The 15,656-nt window shown below is 29.7% G+C and overlaps 1 protein-coding gene across 1 annotated transcript in view; it reads left to right on the top strand.

Moving 5' to 3' along the window:
• The window catches only part of LOC143237040 (centrosomal protein of 89 kDa-like), a 113,946-nt gene that overhangs the window by 69,800 nt on the left and 28,490 nt on the right, over positions 1-15,656 (top strand). Inside the window, exon 11 of the mRNA XM_076475876.1 lies at positions 7,859-8,039. Within this exon, the coding sequence (XP_076331991.1) occupies positions 7,859-8,039 (181 nt within the window). The remainder of the gene's footprint in view (positions 1-7,858; positions 8,040-15,656) is intronic.

Below are 15,656 nucleotides of genomic sequence, written 5' to 3'. Positions count from 1 at the left end.
TGGAATTTGTTCAGTTTTTATTTGCATCAGATTGTACATTTAATCTTTTCCCTTGCATCTTGTCTTCAGCAGCCATTGAAGAAAATCTTACTCTCAAAAGTGGGGAATGCATGTAATACATTCATCTTTAATTATTTACACCATATTGCATTTCCTTCTTCATTGGGTTTTTGTCTACTACCTGAAGCCATTCTTCAAGCTTCAGTGCAAATTTAACTAGTTTAGTCTATATTCATACATTCTTTTCATTTCAGGAGCCTTTTCTTCATATCAGTTCTGTTCTGCAGTCAGTGGTGACTTACCAAGTATTCTTCAGTTAAAAATCTGCACTGTGCAGCCATGTTGACTCTCCCTTTAATTTCCATGGCTATGCAGTATTCACTGTTGCGATTGGGTGTTCTATAAGATTGCTTGTAGATGAATAACCTCACAATATAATTGTTTCATAAACTTGCCTGTTCCAGATTGGACATTCCATGGATTGCATGAGTAAAGCAGAAGGGATAGCTTCCTATCCTTGCAATGCTTTCTATTGAATAAATCACTGTGGTCTGCTTTTCAAAATAGGTTTTGATGGTTATCAGTTGCACTGTTTCAGGTTGTGACATTCCTCCAGATTCTCCAATGCATTCTCACCCCCTTTCTTCTAGTGGAGTATAGGAGTTCTTACTGCTTTCTAGTTCCAAGCCACTGAGGGGCTTCACCAGGGAGGCACTCTTATGACTGGGTGCTACATAAGATACTATAAACATTCAGTGCAGAGTAGGACAGTGGTGTTCTATGGGTGTAGATGACATATCTTCCATTATGCATTATGTAGTCACTAAAGAGTGAGATGTCAAATTGAGGTTTATCCCTTAGATTGAGAGCTGTCATCCTACCCTGTGGCTGGGTTTTAGATTTAGAGTGGAACCAATCAGCAAAAATCTTCACACATGATTATGATTGTCTATATTACTCTCTTGATTATACATCTACTATATTTTGCATCACAGCAGAGGTATTAGTAATTGTTCTGCTTCTGTCCTTTTTGATATCCCTTGTGTATCTCATTTTAAGGATGTTATTGCTTTATGGATTATGGGGAAGATGATTTATGTTTGATAGACATCTTTTTTCAATTCCAGATATTAGTCATGGATTGATAGATCAAAACCAACACATCATGCTCTGTAGTCAGAGTGATTCTAGGTTCTAGATGGTATGATTCTCATCCTACCACTGTGTGGATATCAGTTCCTAGTGCCATTGGTTTTGGATGTAGTTAAGTTATTGAATACTGTCCATGTACTATGTGGGATTAAGCTACACATGTATTTCAGGATTATGGTCACTGTCCTGTCCTCCCTCATTTCTCTCTCACTTGGATGTGCTTCTTTTTTTTATCATTATTTCCTACACATTTTATGTATCAGTGAAGAATATGCCTGGTCAGAAATGATGTAGGTCCCCTTATCAGATCTTTGGATTTGACTCCTTCATTTTCAGAGTTATTCATTGGACATTCCCTCACACTAGTCCCTCCACCTGCTCAATGTGGGATTCTAGCTAATTGTGTGAGCATGAGGAAGTACTTTGCTGGAAATTATAATTTTACTATACTGAAAATGTATTTCTAATAGGTAATTTCCTTGCCTCACACTTCCCTTCCTTCTTACCCAATTTTCTCCTCCTCTTACATCTTCTGCCAAACTTCAAAGTGATAGTTCAGCATCATGTATGTCGCACTCCTATTGGTGGAGAAGTGATGCATGTTTATTTGATCAATAGGGGGAGTAAAAAGCTTGAGCATAAATAAATAAAGAAAATGTTTGCACATGAGGCCTGTCTATTCCTTATAACTTATATAAAATTTCTAAGAGAATTATTAACAATTTGTGAAAGACAGAATTTAAATAGAAGATATTAATATAAATTTGTAAATATATATTTATAAATAGAAGATTTAATACTCAATATTCAAATAAAATCAAACAGAATCAAAATGAAGCACTTAATTAAAAACAGCAAATCTAAATGTCTGACTAATGATATTTTCTAATAAACAAAAACAGTCCAAACAAAAATAAAAAATAATGTGCAAATCAAAAGACTATTGGTATAGGCTTTTATGTGGAATATAAAATGTACTCTAGGCTTTGGACGTGACTGTGAAAGTAGGATTCGCATTGCAGTGGGATACACTGTCTCTTAGTCTTAAACTCCATTTGCCAGTCTCACATGAAGAAATTCATAATTAATAATGAAATAATCAAAATTAAATAATAAAATAATCCAAGAAATGGAAATTAGGAGAGCTAGATGTGAGTGCCCAACCCCACAACATCCCACATCTGTGTCACCCTTCACTGTCTGCAGACTGTTGTGAAAGTAAGAAAGTCCCCAAAGTAAGAAAAATAATAATAAGATACTACCACTTGGGGATAAGTAGAATAAACTGATCTCCTGAAGTTAGCATTCCAGTCTCCATTATGGTGGTGAGACTAATTAGTAGCCCAGTAGACAATTCATGCTTGTAGAGAGGGTCTCAACCAGTTATCTAAACTAACTAGTGCATTTCCCACCCACTACCAGTTTTAAGACTCTAAAGAAGCCTTTATATATTCATGAAACTGGTGCCAACTTGTTTAAATGACCTTATTAAACATTAAAAATATTTAGCAGAAACTTTCAGTAAAATATCCTTACTATTTTACTTCTTTATTTTTATTTAATACATTATTATATTTGTTGCAAAATATTTTAATAAATTTATTTAGTTTCTTTATTAAATCCACTAAATATTAACTGTTGCATTAGTATTTCAACATTATTAATAGAATATTGTAATTTTTTACAATTTATAATGATTATAATAGAAGAATATGGTACATTACTGTTAAGAGAGGGTAAACCATATATTGAAAACGAAAAATATTTCTTTTTTTTCAAAACTACATAGAGTGATATTATTATAAATTATTTTAATTTCTAAGTCTAAATTATGTGTCTCAACATTAGAAACTGAAGTATTTTCGATTTCTGATTGTACTGAGTAAATAGTGTTAATAATATTATTTTCTTGGAATTATTTATACTAATCGTATAAATTTTATTTGCCTGTAAATTAAGGCAAAGACATCCACATTTATGTAATTTTGATAAACCTATTTTCATAAACTCTTATTACTTGTATAAATATGTGGTTATTAAAAAATGTATAATTATTATAAGTGCAGAAACATATCTTTCATGTTATTGGAGCTAACTTTTCTTTCTTCCAGTACTATGAAAGGATAACAGAACAATTCTATTAATGACTTCATAACAAAAATTAAATCTTTTAATGTAATTGTGGTGTACAGTGTGATAAAATCAAATGTTTGAATATTCTTTACTTCTTCACAGTTCCTTAAATATTCAGAAATGGGTTGATTATTCTTAATTTTATGAAATAAAATATTAAGTAATTTTTTTAATAAAATGGCAGGTTCTTTAATGATTGTTGTTGTTGAACAAGAAATAAATCTAAATTTAATTGGAGATTTATGGAGTTTAGGAATAGCATACAGAAAAGGTAAATCTACAAAAGAATTTGGTTTAAAATAAAGTTTTTTATAAGCTTTAAAATTATTAGTTACCATATTTTTAGGTTGGTTTGTATGTTTAAATGTGTGTATACTGTTGATTTCTTTTATCATAATTAATGCATAAAACGTTTTACAAATGAAACCATTTAGCTTTATCAACAGGAACTATAACATATTTTTCTTGTAATATTTGAATCTTATTTATTAGCTGATGAAACAATAAATCTATATAGTATTTCTTTAATTTTATAAAGGATAATTTAAATTTTATTTTTTAAGTGCGTGAAACATCCATTCCAAAACCCATGTAGGTGGATAAGATGTAGTATAGTTAAGTTTGAAAATATATTCATCAGTATTATTTTCAATAGATCTTAGACTATTTTGCTTATTACATTCAGTGACAATTCTGTATTTAGATCTCTTTATTTCTTTAAGTATTTCACACAATAGTTTATCTTTTATAATTTGCAAGTTACCAGTAATAATATATTTACGAAAGTATTGATAAATAAGTTTTCACACTTGCAAGGTTAGTTATTGACTTTATTTACATTTAGATTAGTTTAAAAAAACTTAAATTGTGTAATAGTGGACTGATTAGAACTTTGTATTTAAAAATAACTGTAGGCTTTAAGTTTTTACATGAAAAAATAGTTTTTATAGATTAATGAATAATTTTAGAAACCTTCAAGTCATTCAATACTTGTGCTTAAAACTGATTACCAAATATGAAGTTTTAATTTCCAGTTTCTCTTTTTCAAAACTTGACAAATCATTGACTTTTAATCAATATTTTGTTGAAAAGTGTTTTGCATGATTGTTTTGAAAAGCAAAAGTTTTTATCATATTAATTAATGTTCTTATTTTAGGAAGGTGAAGTTGATAACTCTTTTTGAAAAATAATTTATGTATCCTAATACTAGAATAAAAAATATTTTCTAAAATACTACAAAATTCTCAAAAATTAACTCAATTTTTTTTCTTAATTTCTTACTTTTATAAGTTATTTATAAAACAAAAATTAGCAATACAGTAATCATTATTCAAATTCAAAGAAGTAGAATTATTGAAGTGTTGGTTTAATCTGTAAGGATATAATGTTCTTAATTTCAAAATATAGAAGCTCATTTGTTGAAGGTTTCTGGTTATTTTTATTAACAATTTCTGATACAGTTATCTTAATAGAGGTAAAAGGATGAATTCTAAAATGCTTTAATTCTGTGGAATTTGTTAAATTGTTTTACATTTGATCAATGCATGTTTATACATATGTATAAATATGAGAAGAATATAAATGATTTAACACTCCTACGAAAAGTGGGGCCTAATAGGCCCCAGAGCAACTTGGAAGGTTATTAATATTAGGCTAATAATTTTGTATTTAAATAAAATTGCCATTTAAATCCATTAATGAATGGATTAACGAGATTCCCACTGTCCCTATCTACTATCTAGCGAAACCACAGCCAGGGGAATGGGCTTGGAGAAATCAGGACTAGAAATGTCTTTTCGTAGGAGTGTTAATAAAAGATGTCAAAGAGTGTTATTGGTAATTGGTGAAAGAGAGAATGTGAAAAGTGAGTGTTACAAGTGGGTTTGATTTTCTAGTTTATGACTTTGCAAACACAAGAAATTGAATTGAAGGCTATAACAGTTATAATTTGCTATAGTAATATTAATACTATTTTGTATAATTTATGCTTAATTCTTTATTTCAGAAAGAAGTTTTAAATAAATTAGAGAAGGGGGGAAGACAAAGAGAACAAATGTCAAGATTGTCATGTTGAGGATTTATTTAAATATTTCCTTATAAAACTAAGAACTTAAAACTTGTGTAATATTAAAATTTGATTTATTAACTTTGTTTATGTGTCAGGTTTATTCATATACATTGATAATAAAGTACTGAAATTAAATTTTGAATAAGACTGAAAAAGATCATGACATACACACATTGACTAACCTATAAAGAGAAAATCAATGGAACTAAAATAGCTTTACAACCCTTAATTTTTGAGCTATGGAGAACAGTTTTACTGTAATAGATATCATTAGGAAATTGGATGATACCTGCTCAATTTACACAGTTTAGGATAGCTTGTACCAGTATATGTAATGTCTGATACACTGAGAACGTGTATAACATAAGATAATGGATTTAGAGTTCAAATCGACAGTCAAAAGGGCTTTGCATCCCTATTCAAGACAAAAACTTCAGAGATATTTTATGAAAATCACTTTCACACTCTAGCAATAGCTCATGGAGAATACTGCATAATTTTTATTTCTGATACACTTAAATGGTCTGTAACTTCTCCACATGTAGTGACAGCTGTATTTGTTTTAAGTGTATATTGATGTATATATGTTAACAGCGTGAGTAATTCATCCTTACAAAAATTCTAAAAGAAAAACAAGTTGAATGAATTTTACATGGTCCAAGATGGCTACAAAATACTCTCAGTGGGAGCCTGTAGTAATCTGTTGAAAGCTATTAGTGTACATGACAATGTATAATGGAGTTAACTATATATGGCAATATAAGTATCTTAATAAAAACAGCTGTACACATGTAAGATTTCTCATGAAGTCATTCATTACTGTTGTATAGCATGACTGAGTTAATTATGTAACAAGAACATTTATTAATTTATCAGTAACTGGAAACAATGGCTTTGATATGGATGATAAGACTTTGCTATATGAAGTAACTATGAATACTGACCTATGAATGGTATTGTTGTAAAACCTGAAAAGCTCGGTGAAAGTTGTTTTTTTTAATATTATCATTATCTTATGAAAGATTTGAACTAATGGAACATTGTTATGAAATCATAATTTCAGAATGAATTTTCAATGAAGAATACATTGACTTTTCCATAAATGTTTGTAAATTAGTTTTTTTGATGAACTGGTCTACATTACTAACTGTAATGTAACTTTAAATGAAGTAATTAAATGGTAGTTTAATTTTTCAAATTCCAGATGGTATTAGGGGTATAATGAAACCAATTTCTTTAAATTGTTTGAAGTTGTTAATAAAGAGTTTTGTTTGTCACTTAATGGTTACCATTATAAAGAAATAAAAAATAGGGGGTATTTCTGTGGAATCAATTGGTTGCACCATGTTTAACTGATATGTTATCTTGAGAAAATTTGGTTAAAGAATTGTCCTGAATATTTTAAACCAAAGGTTCTTAAGCAATGATAAGTGACAAAAAATTGAAAATTTTCTGATAAAGAAAAATATTTTTAATCTTAAAATAAAAATCACTTTGCACTCAGAGCAGTCAATGCTCATAATGAATATAATTATGGACTATTTTTGTGGAATAAATACTTAATTGAAAAACCTACTTTTTATATGAAGACTTTTGTAAGGACATGTCTGTAATGTAAATAACATTAGAAAAACTATCATATGGCAGGAAAGGTCCAGTCTGAAAAGAACTTTATAATATCAGGTGCTTAATAAAAGGCATAGTTTCAGTGATGCTTGATGCACAAACTGAAGATGTTGAGTGACTGGATGGAATTGGAGAGCAAAAACATGTATGGTGCTTGATCCTGCTTTTGTTATTATTATTGTGTCTCATGAAATATGGTGTAAAGATGTGGGAAAAGTACTTGTGGAAAAGATCACATTCTTCTAATTTTTTAGAGTGGTAATTTATATCCAGAATGTTGCTTGCCCTATCCATGGTGTTACATTTTCATCTTGATGGGCAGTGGGTTTTCCAAAAAATACTGCCTAAGTTATTTTAATTATGAACAATTCAGTCATGATTTTTGGCTAACACAATCACTGAATTGTAATCCAATTTATTGTCTTTGCAATGTATTTAAATATTACCAACATATTTCTCAATGTTTTATTCTGTACTTCTTAAAAGAGTGAATTAAAACTGAATAAAACACTTTTGGCATTTTGTGGAGTCTATGCCACATGTAATACAGCCTTAATCTTACTAAAAAGGGGAGGTCCTACTAAATAGCCAGTCATTGTATTGGAAATTTGACAGTTTCATTCAGATAAAACATATAATTTTTGTTTAATTTTTAATCAGCAGTTTGTATAAACCTGTAGTAATGCAAGTGTCTTTTAAGTAAAATGTTGTACATATGTAAAAGAAAAGTAAATGTTAAAAGTTGCATATTAACTTTCAAATCAGTTAATAGGGCAACCATAGAAATAAGTTACCAAACTGTTAAATATAATTTGTTAAAACTGAAGTGTAACATGGTGCCCTGAATTAGTACACAATTTTAAATATTTGACTTAATAGTGGAAGAAATGAAATATCAGATTTCCAGACTGCAGCAGCAAAAGGTTCAGCTAGAGAACAACTTGAAGCAGTGTGAGACAGAACACAAGATTTTAAAAGATCATCAAGCTATATTGTTGGAGGAGAACAGAAAAAATGTACCACACAAAGATCACATGGAGGCTATGTTGGAGACTCGCAGGTAATGCTTTAAAGATGGAGCTCATAAAAGTCATTAAAATTGTGGAAAAATACAGACTTGTGAATAGGGTGTTGAAGTTAGTTGATATTGTATATATTAGTTTGAGCTATAAAATTTAAACAATAATGCCAAACCACTCAAAATATAAAAACATGAGCCAAAAGTGCTTCTTGAATGTGAAAATTTTTATGTAGCCTTGAAATAACACTCCTATATCATTTTTGTTTTTCATCTACATAAGTAAATGAGCTTTGTCAGTACATTTCACTTTGTTTGATTTGCTTTTAAATGTTAATTTATAGATGTTAAGAACAATATAAAGATTTGAGTTGTTTCTTAACAGTATAATTAGTTTTTTTTTTGTTTTACTGTACTAAAATTATTACCAACAAATATGTATATAACTTATCATATCATGTAAAAAGCGCAATATCTGGTATGATATCAAATAATAAAAAATATTTTAAAAACAATAAATAATTATTGCACAAATTTCAAAGTGATAAAAATATAAATACATATATTGCACATTTAACTTTTAGAAATTAAATAATGTTTTAAAATAACAAAATCTTTTTACTTTATGATGCTTCCCACTATGGTTTTTAGTCCTTGAGGACAAGAGTCATAAAATCTAAAGAATTTGGAGGTTATATGAGTTAATAAAAACGTCAAACAAAGAAGTACTGAAACATATGAAAATTTTTAATCTTATCAGTTGTCTGATTATGTGTAATTAAAACAACTTTTTCTCTCTCTCAGTATTATGAAAAATACCATTGAATTTATATAGACACTTGAGTAAGTTATAATGAAGTGATTTTGAATATGCAGATCATGACAACCACAGCTATTACAGTGTTATTTGGCATGTGTTAAAAATATATTTTCAAAGTATTCATTCATTTACACTGCAAAGTTGTGTTTAGATCTGGAATTTAGAATTTTCAAGACAGGAATAACATTTTATTTAATTGCATTGGAAAACAAAGAAACATGGATTAATTTGGAGAACCAGAACCATAAGAAAAATATCTGCTTACTACAGCTTGGGTATAACTCATTGCAAAGTGTGGCAAAGGTAAGAGCCCATGAACACCAAAATTAGTGACAAGACATCAATCTACCTCTAACAACATTATGCAATGTAATGAAGTTGGGACTTCATCATAGATTACATGTATATAGGTTGTTTCCACAACTTCTCTACTCAGTTATGCATACCTCAAGTAGTTAGGAGTGTTGATATAAGTTTTTTTAATGGCACTTCTCATTTGTAAACATGTTTTGTTGTGCCTTCACCTCATATAACTTATTTGTGATTATACTGTACATGTAATTTTCTCACGTTAATTACTGTTACTATATTACATAATAGTAGTTATATTTGTATGGTAATTTTTAAAACTTCTTTATTTTCAATTTTGTACTTTCAGATATCATTTATATGCTACTATATGCGTAGTTTTGCACTTCAGGGAAAGGGACATGCACTACAGTTCATGCACCATAGAGTTAAATATAACTTATTTGTGATTATACTGTACATGTAATTTTCTCACGTTAATTACTGTTACTATATTACATAATAGTAGTTATATTTGTATGGTAATTTTTAAAACTTCTTTATTTTCAATTTTGTACTTTCAGATATCATTTATATGCTACTATATGCGTAGTTTTGCACTTCAGGGAAAGGGATATGCACTACAGTTCATGCACCATAGAGTTAAAGAATAAAATGGATATTCATGCTATTTTATGTGAAGACATACTACTAATGCTACAGATATCTTGTCTGTTGATTTGTGTGGTGATAAGTTGTTAAATTAGATAGTTTATGAAAAGCATGCAGGGGGTGTACTTTTGACAATGACAGCCTTACAACAATACCTTTTGTAATTGAAACTATTATGCTGTAGGGCTATCATAAACTGTAGCAAACAATGTGGTGAAGCTCCAATATTGTTTTAATATAACATACTTAATCTCTACATTATATTACATTACATGATCCAATTATCAGCTTATGAAATGTAGAACACTTTAATTCTTTCTCTAATCCAAAACTCTGAAACTTGATTTTATACAACTAGAATGCTGTAAAGTACAGAATTCAAATTTACATCTTGAGCAATAATTGTGTTAAGTGGAAAAACATGTAATATAAATATGAAATGTATCAATGTACCCACACATTTGACAGTTTCCCAGTCTGAATACATATATTTCGTAACATGTTGAAAACTTTGAGAAATTAAAATTTCCAAAAAGGTAAGTATCTGCATTGTTGTGTTCCTTTGCTTACTGAAGTAATTCCACTTACTTATTGGTTGCCTAGGCATCATTTAGTTTAGATTACAACGTTGTGTACCAGTGGTATGTTTCATGATGTACAGCTTGATCGAGTTAGAAATGGCCATACAACAAGGGTTATGCCATAAATAAATACTAGTGAACTTGTGAATATGTTCACAGTTTGCCAGTCAGGTCAGTGTTGCATTGTATTTACAAAACTACTTTATAATAAAATGCTTAGTTTTGAGCATTGATGAAGTAGTGTCAGTTGTATTTAACAGCAATATTTTGAAAATCTGGCCTTGATGTTATGACAGGTTGGTTAAAACCACTTCAAGTCTTAGTGTGTCTGTAAACTGCTTGACCAACAAATTATTCACTACTATACAGATTATCTAAAAACAAAGTACCATAATTCAAAGACATAAGCTCTAGAACAAAGTTATTGCACATTTGTCTTAAATCTCATTTGTACTTCTTCATTTAATATATAATGTTTAAGACTGAAGCTTTTCCATTTGTTCAGGTTAACACTTCATCTGGTACCATCATGCCAACATAAACAAATCAACATTGTGGAAACATGATAGTAAGTTTTCACACTTGAATTGGTGAGAAAGCACACAGAAAGACAATTGAAATGTTTATTTTGGTCCCAATAAGTTTGAAAGTGTTAAATCTATCCATTTTTCTCTTTTCATGAGATTACTGTCCAATGAGCATACATTAAAAGCAGCATTTGTTTATGTCAAAACATAGAAGGTCTAAGGGTTTGAAAATCATTTGTTGAAGTATTATGTTTTTACAGAAAAAATAGTTACAAATCTGTGATAAATATTTTGCAGAGAACTACACACTACTTATTTATATTCATGATGGTGGGCATCTTTAGTTTTAAGTATAAAGTTTTAGTTAATGATCACAACCTTTATACCACAAATTCTAAGAAAAACTTTGATATATTACTTTTAATTTGTGAAAAAATACAAAACTAATTCCATTTTTTTTATGTTTTTATAAAACTATTTTGGTGTTGTGGGAAAGTCAACTGCAGGCAATCTTCAGCTGTTTAGCTTAAGTTTTGTTATCCTTTGAATGCTTGTAATTGATTGAAATAGGTTATTAATAAAGAGTGATGAACTCAAGATAAGGCAGGACACAATTTCTTCTATCTATTCTTTACTGCTAATATAATTCAAGTCTTCTTGCAAATATGAAGTGGGTAGTTCTCATAATCTAGTGTGAAGATCAGTATTTTTGCTACCATTTGAATGATAAAAGCACTTGAAATGAGTATCCATCATCAGCTTTCTTAACTAAATTATTTTTTTAATGCTCTTTAACATTCTTTGTACCAGCTTAAATCAAAGGTTACTTATAAATAAAAACAAACCACTTTTTCTCCTTCCCATTTTTCTTTATTTTTGGTTTATTTCAGTGTTGTTTTTATTAATTCTAAATTCCAAGCACACCCTCCATTTTGTTTATTGTTATGGTGATGTTTTTTGTTTATTCATTTGTTTTCAGCCAAAATATGTCAATTATATATTTCAAACTGATTCCATTTTTTTCTCCCTTTTGAACTCAAGTTTGTATTGTTTTTTTTCACAGATGTATTTAACACTGAGTTGCTGAGTTAAAGTGGCTTTGCTAGGTGACTGCTTGTTGCCAATTTCCAGTAGTGGAACATTTACACTGAAGTTATTCCAGAATTACCTTATATTGAATCCAACTGTGTGCCAGGTTTCAGAAATGTTGTTAAAGTGAGGAAGATATAGTAATTGTGTCAGAGTAAATGTGAGGAAAATTTTTACCACAAACTATTCTGTAATCATGAGCATTTCACCTTATAATCTCTAATAAAAATTCACACAAACATATTTAAATTCTCTTTTGCAACTTGATTGTATAACATACAAGTCCAATTGCTTGTTGCTTACTTGTAGCTTGTTAGCTCATATAACTGAAGTGCTAGGTCAGAAGGTGCTTTACTTGTTGCAAAGGTAGTTGATGTAGATGTATTTGTAATGGAATACCAGTAACTGTAAAAGAGGTAAACCAAATGAAAAGATTTCTGGAAATGGCCAATAGCTTTCTTCCAAGCATGCACACAAAACTGGGTTGAATCCTTTCAAACCATCAAGTGCAACATACACTGCCTGTGAGGTGGTTTTATCTAGCCCATTCTTAAAATATAATCAAATCCAGCTTGTGAGCTGTCTACAAACTCAGTTTTTTATTATGTTATTATTATAATTTATATTGCATAATCTAGCTTCAACTAATCTGAAGAGTTTCCTATTTTAACATTTTAGTTACTTTTTTTTATTTGCTCATCATTGTTGATGACACTTAACCATACTAGTTGTGAACTGAGTAGTTTTTATTTTATTAAATAATGCACCAAAAAATAAAATAATAACATGCAAAAAGCAAACAGTGTTCTATACCTATTATAATTGTTCTGACTTTCTAACTGTGCAACAAGAATTTCTACAAACTCATCCAAGATAGTCATATCTTTGCTTTTGGGGGCAAAGCTTATACTAAAAGGAGAAATTGACAATTCTGTGTTTAGAAATCAGTGTAATATAATATGTCATTTGATAGATGAATACCTTGGCTTTTTATTGGCTGTAAGTAATATAGTATTAAATGTAAGAGAGCTATTAAGAACTCCTGAAGAGAGGATGTGATATGTGAGTATGGCAAAATGGGTCTGACTTTCTATTTGATGGCTCTCTAAACAAACAAGATTGAAAGCTGAGAAAAGTATAATTTGTTGGAATTATGACAGTATTATAGCAAGTAATTTACATTAAACTTTGTACTTATTGGAGAGGTTATGGATGAATTAGAGAACAGGGGATGCCAGAAATATCACATTCCTCCCACTAGGGAAATCACAATTTTTTATTATTATTATTATTACCTTATAAATTTAAGAAGTTAAAATGTATATTAAAATATAAATTGTTAGATACAATTTTGCTTCATGCAATGTGGCCCACAAGTACTTTTAAAAATTGCTATTCAGCCTACACCCTGGAGGATGTTGCACATTCTTGATCAAGAATTTGCTACTTGGACAGGCCTGATGAAGTTCCCAAGAGAATGATGAGGTGGAGGAGGGTGTTATGGACAAGTGTAGGTCAGAATGATTACTGGGATTGGGTAAATATGATCAAGAGAAATACATGACTTACCACTTACTTTACTGAAAATAAAGTGGCAAACTGTTTCTCTTGTTAAGCTTCACACAACCCACTACTCAATACCCAGTTTTTAGGGTTTCATAATTTAGCTGATCTCCATTAACCTAATAAATTTGTTGAATTTTCACTACTTGACTTAAAGATTTGGTATTAAGACTTTTAAATGTTATATTTTTGTAAGAAAATTTAATAATAATGTTTTGAGAAATTTTTATTTAAACTAAGCATACATTAAAAATATGATAAGAACCATTTATCTATCCTATTAACTCTATGGTGCTTCATTGTACAACAATGTAAGTCCCTATTATAGCCAGTGAATGAAAGGTAGTGTAAATGGAAAAGTAAACTAGCAGTTGGTTTTTGCTTGCATTGTTGTTCCTTGTTAATATGGTTGTAAGATAAAAAAGGTTTTTTACAAAATAATAATTGTTTTTGTGATGTAGTAATGGGAATGAGGTATAAAAGTGCTTTACTTAAAAATGTAAACGAGAACTATATTTTTAATTACTCTGTAATTGGTATTTGCATGTTGAGAAATAAAATCATAAGACTGAGCTGTTTGCAAAATTGTTCCCTGCTTTTTATGAATCTAGTATTTAAAAATAAATATGCTGTCAAAAGTTATTGGTTTCTTTGCTCAATGCTTGTAAATTTATTATGTTAGGGTTTGACAATTGACAATTAGTGGAAAAAGTGCACTTTTTTGTCCATTGGCAAAATATTTTTCTTATTACCAATGCCAACCTTCGCGTTTTCTTTACATTAGGTGAATTAAATCCAGATTACACCAAAGCAGTTCAATTTCATTCATTCAATTTCTCCTTTAAAACATTACTTGCATAGAGATTTTCCAAATCCTGAAATTTTCTTTTATCTATCCAAGGGAAGACATCATTTACTGTAGTATTCCATGATTCTCTTTGTTCAACAAAGAATGGAATTTCTGTTATAAGATAAAGGTGTTTTTTTTTTAACTCTTCAAAATCTTTACTGAATTTCCTATGGAGTTTGCCCAGAAAAGAATTAAATGTGGAAAGATTGCCGTGATCATTTGAAAACTGTTTGTTTGAATTATTTTCAGCATCAGAAATATAATAAGCTGATTCACTGCATGTCTTCCTTAATAGACTTTTACTTGAAAGCTCTCACACTTTGCTAGAGGTCAGTATTTAATTTTCATTTGTTTTGAAGTGTTATATTCAGAGTATTCAAATGTTGAAATATCTCCATATGGAAATAAATTATCTATAGCATTTATTAATATTGCATTAAACAATGGAATTCTTTTGCTGTTTTTGACATTTGATCAGACAACAGTGGTACAATTTCATCAATCATTCAGACTTGCCTTGAGCCACTTTATATTAATTTAAACATTTAACTTCAACCTCCTAAAAAAAGGGCCTAATGAAAGTCACACATTTTACAACTTTGGGCATTGCCTTTACAAAACTTTCACTTAGTTTAAAAAAAAGAGGACAGATTGATGGATAGTATATTGGTATGAAGTAATGAGGGAATTACTTTTTTTCATTTCTTGTATGAATTCCTTGTTTGTACCCATCATAGCTTGTGCACTATCTGTACATGTAAAGATTATTCTCTTCTCTGGTATTTCAAGAAAATTGAAACAGTGCTATACAGTTCTTTGTAGCAAGTAGGATTGGTCACAGGTAGGAGATCAAACAATTCCTAAAATAAATTATCCTTTTTAAAAGATGCACACACAGAATATTGACAGATGTCACTGATGTCCATGTATTCATTGAATGTGATTGCTATCTTTTCAGCCTCTTCAGTGTTATATCTTGGATCATTAAACACATTGTCTGCCAGGACTTTGCAACCATTGTTTATAGTTCTTCATAATACCTTTTCTTGCTTGCATTTTTTTTTCTTTTCGCATTCTCAGTGACTACTTGCTTGTAGTCTAAAACAAAAGTTACAGCAGAAATAGCTTCTGTATTCTTTCATTTAATGGGGATCTCAAACTATTTTGGAGATCTTCAGAAAATTATAAGAAATTTGGCAAACAGCTTATTTCTGTCATTTCTGAAGCATCTAGGTAACTAAGCAAGGTATGTCTGCATATTGTGTATTA

This window comes from Tachypleus tridentatus, chromosome 13 (genome assembly GCF_004210375.1).
Source record: "Tachypleus tridentatus isolate NWPU-2018 chromosome 13, ASM421037v1, whole genome shotgun sequence".
Classification (NCBI taxonomy): Eukaryota; Metazoa; Arthropoda; class Merostomata; order Xiphosura; family Limulidae; genus Tachypleus; species Tachypleus tridentatus.
Note: the sequence above shows the minus strand (reverse complement) of the source record. Positions and strands in the feature narration are given on the sequence as shown.